Below are 10,659 nucleotides of genomic sequence, written 5' to 3' on the forward strand. Positions count from 1 at the left end.
ATGGCATATTTGTGTGGTTCCTTATGAATGAAAAGAGCGGTGGATAAGGATTCCACCCCCAGCTTCGACAATTACTAGCTTTGTGATCATAATCAAGAAACATATTTTCTCTGAGCTTTGGTTTTCTCTTCTGTAAAATGAGATAATAATGATACTTGCACCACAAACTTCATAGTGTTGTGGTGAGGAAAAGACTTTTAAAATCATAGCATGTTATAAAAAATCTTTTGTTGTTTTTAACCATGCATTTTTTTTCTTTTGTTTTATTATCTTGACTTTCTCCTACTCTATCTTGTGACTATCCTAGGTTCTTGTGCTCTAGTATCTCTAAACTGCTGTCACTTTTCACAGTGGAACAAAAAAGATATATAGTTTTAAGCCTCATAATTATAATTTCTTTCACTTTGTCTACCATCAGGTCACTTCGGAGTGTGTACTACTACTGAGTCAATGGATGGAGCCAATTATTCTGTGGTGACTGAATTTATATTGGTGGGCCTTTCTGTTTCTTGGGAGATGAATATTGTCCTGTTTTGTTTCTTCACCTCTTTTTTTGTGGGAATCGTGTTGGGAAACCTATTCATTGTGTTCACTGTGATTTTTGATCCCCACCTGCACTCTCCCATGTATTTCCTGCTGGCCAACCTCTCCCTTCTTGATCTGGGTCTATCTGCCACTGCAGTACCCAGGATGATAGCTGATGTTTTGAGTACATACAAAATCATCTCATTCCCCAGTTGTATGACACAGATATTCTTTATCCATGTTATGGGAGGAACTGAGATGGTTCTCCTTATAGCCATGGCCTTTGACAGATACACGGCAATCTGCAAGCCTCTCCATTATCTGACTATTATGAGCCCTAAAACATGTATTTGCTTTGTAGTGGCTGCTTGGGTGATTGGGGTAATCCATGCTGTGTCTCAATTTGTTTTTATTATAAACTTGCCTTTTTGTGGACCTAACAAGGTTGATAGCTTTTACTGTGACTTTCCTAGGGTCACGAAACTTGCCTGTATAGATACCCACGTAGTGGATAATGTGGTCACTGCTAGTAGTGGGCTTATTTCCATGGGCACCTTCTTCCTGTTGATTATTTCCTACATCTTCATCCTGGTTACAGTCAGACATCATTCTTCAGTTGGTTTGTCTAAGGCTTTTTCCACACTGTCAGCTCATATCACAGTGGTATTCTTATATTTTACTCCATGCTTCTTTGTCTATGTATGGCCATTTCCCACACTGTCACTGGACAAATTTTTGATCATTCTTGACTTTGTTGTTACTCCTGTCTTGAATCCTGCAATTTATACATTTAGAAACAAGGAAATGAAGGTGGCGATGACAAGACTGAGCAGGCAAATTGTGGGTTCTAAGGAGTCTTCTTGATGAATTTTGTTCAACAAAGTCATGGTATGTATGCTTCAGCTTCATGTTGACCACCCTAGGTTATAAAAACTTATAAACCTGCTAGGTGCTGAGAACTTTATCAGAGAGTGCATTGCTTATCCTTAGAAATTATTCTCAACCATGATCATAGAATTATTTTGGCAACCACAGATCGAGTGACACATCCCATTTCCACATACAAGACTTACAGTGAAGATAATTGTATACTTGCTCTGATACTCCCACTCAACACATTTAGTTATTTCAGTGCCATAAGTCATACCTCCCCTAATATTACTAAATAATGCAAGGAAAATATGATGTGAAGTAAAACAACTTTAGTAGGGATAATTCCTTCCAAAGGAACAGAGCTGAATGCACAGAGCCCCTAAGATGAGGAAGGAAGTCGACAAGTCAAAAAGCATTTATTAAACACTATGTACCAGACATTGTACTAAGTGCTGGGAATAAAAAGAAGAGAAAAAAGAGTCCCTGCCCTCGAGAAGTTCTCATTCTAGTGGGAAGACAATAGTAAACAACTATGTATATACCAAACATGTAGATCAGCCGGGGATTAGACAATGGGGAGTAGGGGTCTGAGCCAACATGGCTCCAAGCAGTTGGCCTAAAGACATTACAACATAGTTAAGGACCTTAGGGTAGAGTTTGATTACAGTTTCAATATAACATTTGATTTAATTTATCAAACATTTACTGCTATGCGTACAGAATTACTCTTGGGAAATGGCAGTGTTTAGAGAAATGATGTGCAGACATACCTGTGTGTTGGTCAAGGTTTTACTTAATATTCTCAACTTTTGGTAAGCTTGGTAAGAAGCATCTCTATAGAACAATCAATATTTTCATTGAAATTTAATGGTTCCAATGAATAAAATATGGATTTATATAAGGCAGTATATGATAAAGTTCAAATTCCTTAAAATGACACTCAAATCCCTTCATATGACTCTAACCTATGCTAAAGTAGTACTTATGCCCATGCTCTCCTCTTCACTCATCACTGCCTTTTCACATCCTCTCTATAATTCAAAGTTCAGTTAAAAAAGACATTATCCATTAAAGGGTAGCTAGGTGGTGCAGCGGATAGAGTCAGCAAGACTCACATTTCTGAGTTCAAATCTGGTCTCAGACACTTACTAGCCATGTAACCATGTAAAGTGATCTGGAGAAAGAAATGACAAACTACTTCAGTATCTTTGAGAAGAAAACCCCAAACGGGGCCATGAAGTGTAGGACATGAATGGAACGACTGAACAACAACTATACATTAAAACTTTCTTGATAATTCCTTGTCCATTCTGGCTCCCCCCATGGGTTGTCATTTATCCCTTTTCTGATGTCATGGCTCTACTCTAACAAAGCAACTATCTGCTTACTGAAATGGATCTGTGATCTCCTTGATCCAGGCATTTCCTCTAGTGATACAAATCACAGTCTACCCATGCCTACCTATCCTGGGCTACCTTTGCCCTTGACCTCCCAAAGGTGCATTGAATATGATGCCCACCCAAATTACTAAGGGTCTTCCTTGTTTTCTCTCAACATCATGAGTGTACCAGCTGGACGTCCTCAGTGTCAACCTGTTATCCCTTGCTCTTTCAACATGAACCAACTGTTTCTCCTTATCATGATGCCTTGAAGACTTCCCTAACACCCGTTCTTCCTATGAGTTGCTAATTTGTGACATGCTACAGTTTCTTCACACCCTCAATGGTATTATATCTTTCTTCTCTGTGATATTCATTTTTATTTCTTCAGAGAAAGTGGTATTCCATGGCTTATTGCCATATAGCAATAATGGTAAAATGTGAGTATTGAAAATATAGGCCTTCACTTTCATACAAAGCTTTGGAGGTCAATAACAGAGTATTGCACTTTTCTGAAAGTCATAAATGGGATATGAATGACAAAAAGTGAGAAATGAATGGTGGAAAGGACATTGATACTAATTACTACAATTTTGTACAAAAGTTTAACCAATGTACATCAATTACCATTATGAGACTAAAAGAATAGAATCTCATCACGTAAAATCATATGGAAAGGAAAGTCAGACATTAGAACAATACAATTTCATAAAGTGCTAAGAATCTGTGGACTAAAAACAATGCCAGAAGTTTAAAGAAATCTTGACAAGAGACTCAACAAATAAAATCCTGAAGGTATTTATGGGTGAACTGGAAAGGTATTTACAAATGGAAAAAGACTGGAAAAAATCTGCAAAGATTTTTTTTTAACAATAAATTACTTTTCCTATCAAAGATGATGGAGCCACATTTAGATTCTACTGAGATAGTCTTAAGTTTGTTTCTTGAGGAAATAGAATGGTACTGATGATAACAAAAATGGGAAAAGCAACTGGATCAGACTAAGTATATAACAATGTTTGTGCTGGATCTGGGGCAATTTTTGGTGCGTTGAGAATTCAATTGTTTAGGAATCTCACATAGAGAAATATGTCAAAGTATGGGGAAAAGTCTTGTATCTATTACTTTAAAAATTTACCAAGAACATCAGTAGCATGCTAAGGCCAACTTTTTCATCTGTATAAAATGTTTATCAGATCTATATGTGCATAGAGGATTGTGCTTAATTAGGGAAGTAGAAAGGTATGGGTAGGCTTTTACAAGCATTATTCCTCAGTAGTCTGGGTTTCACTATCACAAAAGCTGATTAGAAGATAGTTTGTTTGTTGTTATTCAGTCATGTACTACTCTTTTTAACTTCATGGACCATAGCATTCTAGGTCCTTCTATCCCCCACTATCTCCTGAAATCTGTCCAAGCTCCTCTTTGTTGCTTCCATGACACCATCTAAAAAATGTAGAGAACACAAAATTCCACTGCACTTATCATTTGTTGATGAAAAATAATTTAGTTCAGTGGAGCAAAATATTATGTCAAAGGATCTTTTCTAGTAAAATGTTTCCTATGTATATGTCAAAATTATACAAAATTCCTTGAAGGATAATCACAACTGAGGTAACCTTGCTTAATGACTCATTAATATCAAGTGAGGTGTAAAAGACATGTTTGCCAAAGTTGGCCACAGTCATTGAGGAGATTTTCAAGTAGAAGAGTCTAAGCCAAGGAGGGTTACCTTATAGAACAAGAGTTTTTAACTTGGGGCACATGAAACCATTTAAAAATATTTTGATGTAACTAATTTTGGTATAACAGATATTTTGATATGATAAATATTTCAATAAAATTGATTTCCTTCATAATACCTCATATTTTATTCTGAGAAAGGTTCCATAGGCTTCACCAAACCTCTAAAGAGGTCCATGTCCATGATATAAAAGAATTGAAAAGCCCTGCTATAGAGGGTAAGGTGCTTTAAATTCTACTGTTTGTTGATAACATAACGCTGATTACATCAAAAATCTGAAATGTTGCTGAACATACTCCCAAGTGAGTTTCATTATTTTTCTAGAGTTTGACCTAAATATCTGTTCAATAAATAATCAAGTAGATTAGTAGTTAGTGCCCTAGATACTGCAGTGCTTAAGAGGACTGGACCCTTCTGTACTTTCTTATTACTGTTGAAGGCAACACCATACTCTCTGTCACCCAGGCCCATAGGCTTTGTGTTACCCTTGATTCCTTACTTTCTTCTCTCTCCACATCCAATTGCTTTCTGAGTTCTGTCAACTTTACCTTTGTAAAATCTCTTATATATGATTCCTCCTCTCTGACATTGCTACTATCTTGGTGCAGGCTCTCATCACCTTATAGCTAGACTATTGGGATATCCTTCTATTTGATCTCCCTGTTTTAAATATTTCCCCACCCCAGTACACCCTCCACTCAGCTGTCAAATTAGTCTTCTTAAAATGCAGATTTGACCATGTCACTTTCCTATTCAATAAACTCCAGTGGCCCTCTATAACCTTTTTTGGGGGGGTGGCTGTCAAAGCTCTTCATAATTCCCCCTTTCCACTCCCGTGTTCTATATTCCAGTGTTACTCACTGTTTTTCCTCACATGAGACACTTCATTTTTGAACTCCAGGCATTTCCCCATGCCTGGAATAATCCCCCTCCTCATCATTGTCCCATGGCTTCCCTGGCATCTCTGATCTTTTTCAAGTCCTAGCTAAAATCCTATCTTCTATGAGAAGCCTTTCTTGGATTCCCTTAACACTAAAGTCTTCCTTGTGTTGATCATCTGCAATCTCTCCTATTTGTACATAGTTGTTTGCATGCCTTCTACCTCATTAGACTGTAAGCTCCTTGACAGCAGGAACTGTCCTTTGTCTTTGGAGGTTAGCACAGTGCTCGGCACATAGTAGGTGTTTAATAAAGAGTTATTGACTGAATGACTGATCTCAATGGCAGGACAGGTAACCCACCAGACATTTTTATGAACTTCAAGATCCTCTGTTGGTCTTCATCCCCTGGAACACAATTTGTGAGTTCCTTCTTATGGTTTTAACCAGAGGACACAATTAATTAAAACAAAGAATCTAATGAAAAGGCATAATAAGAAAAGTAGCAACAAAGTATTTTCTCCACAAACTTGGGGTGACCTCTGCAACAAATATGCCTTTTATTAGTGGGAAGAGTGGATATACATTTGGAACAGAGGTGGAAAAACACAGATATAGGAATATACATGGCCAGGATATGCATGTGGAAAGGGACATTAAAATAATATGTGAACAATAAAGGAGGACTGGTCATCTGGCAAGGGGGAATGATAACTGATGGGCATCTTATGCACTTTAATGGTATCCTAGTGATGTCAATAGATTCTGGGAGAAACCATCCAATCACAAGGTATTTTCAATGTGGGTTCTCACTTGTAAAATGGGGTAGATGGAGTAGATGGCCTCTAGCTCATATCAATAATTCTGAGGTGCCTGAAAGCATAGGGTCTATAATCTCATTGTGTATAATGAAAAAGCAAAAGTATGATTTGGCAACTGGGGTTTATTGCAAGCATTAAACTCTTTATATTAGGTTTTTGGTAGCAGAAGCCCTCAGTAGAAGACTGATGCTTAGATAAGATTAGAGCAGGGAGTAAGCAGGCAAGTTGAGTAGGTGGATTCATTCTCTGGTAGGACAAGTTTGAGGGACTTTAACTATGACATTTATCATTTTATTTATGATGTTAGTGGTACAGTGGATAGAGTGCCAGGCCAGCCATCAGGCTCATCTTCCTGAGTTCAAATCTAGCCTCAGATATGTACTAGCTGTGTGACCTGAGGCAAGTCGCTAATCTTGTTTGTCTCAGTTTCCTAATCTGTAAAGTGAACTGGAGTAGGAGATGGAAAACCACTCCAGTTACTTTGCCAAGAAAACCTCAAAGGGGGTCACAAAGAGTTGGACGTGACCGAGATGATTAAAAAATAAGAACAAAAATGTGATCTTGACATTTTTCTCTCCTCAGCCTCAAGCAGCAAATAGAATTCCCTCTGAATATTCTCATATGTTCCTAGAGGCTCCCACTGTGCTCTGTTTCAGTCAGATGGCTTACATGCAGCATTCATTTATGTTTCAGACTTGTCCCTAATCATATGATACTCATAGATAAGGCTCCATTGACTTTCGAAATCTTTAGGAATCTTCTTCCTTAAAATATATTAATTTCTGTAGATGATTATCTAAGGGCTTCTGCTACCAAAACCCCAATATGAAAAGTTTAATGCTTGCAATGAGTCCCAATTGTCCAATCATATTTTGCTTTTTCATTAGCCACAATGGGAAGAATACAGACCCCAAGTTATCAGTATCCCATATTCAGAGGAAAGAACTAGATGTCATGTACTCCAACTACCTCATTTTGCAGGTAAGTTCTCACAATGGAAAAACTCAGATCAACCACATCTCATTTCTCTCCAGGTTGCATTCCGGACTTTCTCTACCATGCTCCTGCCCAGGTATCTTTGTCCCTCCCACCTCCCACCCAGATCCCCTTTTCAGTTTCCTTTAATGTGTTATCTTCTTCCATTAGAATGTTAGGCTCCTGGAGGGCAGGGTCTGTTTTCCTTCCTATTTGTATTCCTAGCACTTATCATAGTGCTTGGCACATAGCAAGACTCATTGACAGAGAGGTTATTTCAAAGTCATACAGGTTGTGACAGAGGCATGACTTGAACCCAAATTCTCTGATTTCCAGTACAGTATTCTTTCTACCTTACCATCTGAGAGACTGCCCCACCTCTGGTAAACATTACTTCAAGGGAGAAGAGGTAGTTCTAGCATAGACTCATAGAAGGAGAGTTTACTAGCTTATCTTTTTCTTTTTTTGGATATTAAGACCATGACCTTTAAAATATGGTCCTGGAATTTCTTTCCTTCCATCATCTGCTTGCTTCCCCATGGGAAGATACTCTGTTCACTCTGTGACTATTTTCTCCCTTTCCCAACTCAATCATACCACACAGCATCACTACAGAAAATTATTCACCCTATGGGGCTATTTCACATAAACTTCTTGATAATTTAAGGGGCATGAGGCACTTTTCATCTTCTCTGACTCCCTTTGTTTCATCACCAGGCAACCTTTCCAATGTTTTTCCACTGGGGAAAACCAGTAAGACTCCAAGATGTGATTACCAGGGGAAGCCAATGATGGGCTGGGAAACAGAGTTCAGCAACATCAATGGGTCACTAACATACAGAGCAACTAAATAACTTTATTCCTACTAAGGCAGATACTTATATAACTCCTTTTTTCTTTTGGCAGTTTTTCCAATGCAAAGAGAAAGATTAAGGTTTCTGACTTTTTACAAATTATGAAGCTTTTGCTCAAGTCCTGTAGCAGAAAAGGTAGATGAGAGAGATATTGTATGGTCTATTCTTGTTCTCCATTATTTTACTGTCTTCCTTCCTTCCCTTCTCCCAAATTATTTTTGTTGTCTTTCTGTCTCTCTCCTCCACATTATATCCTTTCCTTTTATTTTATGTCACACACATTCGATCACTCTATTTCATTATGACTTGGAGTTGTGATGTAGTGATTTGTTACTTAAAACTTTCATCCATGGTGAATTAGAGTGTTATTTTCTTTCCTATCTCATTTATCACTATCATCTTCAAGTTTTTCTCTAGGAATCAGGCAGCCTAAGTTTAGTGCTTAATTAGTACTAAATCTAGTGCTTGGATAGGCTGTGGAGAACCACACCCTGTTGTAGGTGAAAAGATAAGAGAATCTCTAGTTCCAAACTGGGAGAAGGCATTGTTGACTTAGTTAACTTGGTAGCCAGTCTGAATTATAAGGTTATCTTTAGAGATAGGATTGATTAACATTTCTTGAGGCTGAATGATTTGGGAAGAATCAAGTAGAAATGATCTAATGATCACAGATTTATAGTGGGAAGGGAACTCAACAGCCAACTAATTCAGCCCTCTCATTTTACAGGTGAGGAAAATTGAGGCCCACAGAGGTTAAATGACTTTCCAAACACCAAAGAGTAAGTAGGTTTCAAACCCATGCCTTATTACTCCATATAGAGTACTTTATACTTAAACTATAAAAAGAAAACCTTTCTTAAATTGAGTTTAGGCTGTTATGAGAGAAGCAGAAGTGGAGAGAATAAGGGATATCATTTAACCTTTCTCAACATTGGTTTAATTATTTCTAAAATGGGAGCAATAATACTTGCTTTGGTGAAAGTGCTTAAATGAATGTAAATAACAATAGTAATGATGATGATGAGTAATGAAAACTGAAAAGCGGAATGATATGGAGAAGAGGCATGGTATAGCAGATAGGACAGTGGACTGACAGCTTGGAAGACCTGGGTTCAAATTTAAAATCAGATATTTGCTAGATGTGTGACCTTAGACAAGTATCAACTTAGTGCCTCAGTTTCCTCATCTGTAAAAGATGCTCCTTTCCCACTCTTAACCTATGATCCTTTGAAGATCGGATAAATGAAAAAAAAAATATTTCATGAGGGATGTTATAGGACACTTCTGTTTGGTTTTATTCTGGGGGATTCTGAACTCCTTTCGATAAGGTTAGACCAACGAGACCAGGTTTGTTCTCCAGGGCAATTTTAAGGCTCTTCCTTAATTATATTTATTATGTGGCCATGATTGAAAAGATAGACAGTGTAGTGTCGTCAAAGAATATTGGAATGAAAATCCAGGACCTGGATTCTAATTTGCTCTGTGCTTAATTTGCTTTTGATTATGATCAAATTACTTTTCCTGTTTGGGTCTCCGTTTTCTCTTCTGCAAAATCAAGAGGTTGGACTATTTCATTTCAACTCTACCAAATGCCATGATTCTGCTCTCCACCTTTTGTTTTGTTCAAGTATGTACCTGTGCTCCAGGTTTGAGAAAGTGTGTCCCTCAGGACCTTCAGTGGTGGAGCCCAAAATTTCCAGTAGGGAAAGACAACATACTCTGCTGGGGATCTGGGCATCAGGAGAATTCCTGGGAGCTTAACAAATTTTACAATGTTTTCTGAGTAATAAGAAGGGCCTCCTTTTCTTTTAAATGAGTTTAAGAAAACCTTTTCGGGGGGTGGCCAGGTAGCACAGAGAGTAAGGGCACCGGCTCCAGTGTCAGAACGACCTGGAGATCGAATCCCAGGCTCAGACACTTACTTAGCACCCACCCAGAAACACCTGGCCGTGTAACCTTGAGCAAGTTACTTAACCCCGGTTGCTTTAAAAAAAAAAAAAGATAACCTTTTCTGGTTATTTATTCTCATTCAAGCTCTCATAATTTCTTTCCTTCTGAACAGAGCTAGACCCAGAACATTTTAATAGAAATTGATTTAACTTTTCTTCCTCTATTTACAGCATTTGCATGTTAAAGTCCATTGTCATAGCAGTATAAAAGATTCTGTGGGATTAGTTAGGATGACTTCTCACTTTATCACCCCTTTAGAAGTTTTGTTTAATATATAATTAGCTAGAATTCTACATATGGTTAATATTTAAGAAAGATTATGTACAGAATGCTTTGGGTTGAATAAAATCCTCCAAGGAGGTTGAGAGGGTGCTTTTGATGAATGCTTTCCAAGTTTATGTTCTTTTCCCCCAATTTGTGACACAATCAAATTGCTGGATCATCATAAGGGAGTAACTGAGTTCCCATTTAACTGTCATCCACCTCTCCACATATCTAATTAGTGTGTGCATGTACAGCTCTCTCTCTCTCTCTCTCTCTCTGTCTGTCTCTCTGTCTCTGTCTCTGTCTCTGTCTCTGTCTCTCTCTCTCTCTCTGTCTCTGTCTCTCTCTCTCTCTCTGTCTCTCTGTCTCTCTGTCTCTCTCTCTCTCTCTCTCTCT

The 10,659-nt window shown here is 37.9% G+C and overlaps 2 protein-coding genes across 2 annotated transcripts in view; both read left to right on the forward strand.

The window, feature by feature from the left end:
* Positions 1-407: 407 nt before the first annotated feature.
* On the forward strand, positions 408-1,389 carry LOC138168405 (olfactory receptor 4F6-like). Its single transcript, XM_069097431.1, has one exon. The coding sequence runs from the start codon at positions 451-453 to the stop codon at positions 1,387-1,389; it is 939 nt and encodes a 312-aa protein (XP_068953532.1). The 5' UTR covers positions 408-450.
* Positions 1,390-9,063: 7,674 nt separating this feature from the next.
* The window catches only part of LOC138168406 (olfactory receptor 4F6-like), a 4,577-nt gene continuing 2,981 nt past the window's right edge, over positions 9,064-10,659 (forward strand). Inside the window, exon 1 of the mRNA XM_069097432.1 lies at positions 9,064-9,073. Within this exon, the coding sequence (XP_068953533.1) occupies positions 9,064-9,073 (10 nt within the window). The remainder of the gene's footprint in view (positions 9,074-10,659) is intronic.

The sequence above is a fragment of the Petaurus breviceps genome, unplaced genomic scaffold, assembly GCF_028583685.1.
Source record: "Petaurus breviceps papuanus isolate PSGF00001 unplaced genomic scaffold, PetGlider_PUasm1.0 37, whole genome shotgun sequence".
Taxonomy (NCBI): domain Eukaryota; kingdom Metazoa; phylum Chordata; class Mammalia; order Diprotodontia; family Petauridae; genus Petaurus; species Petaurus breviceps.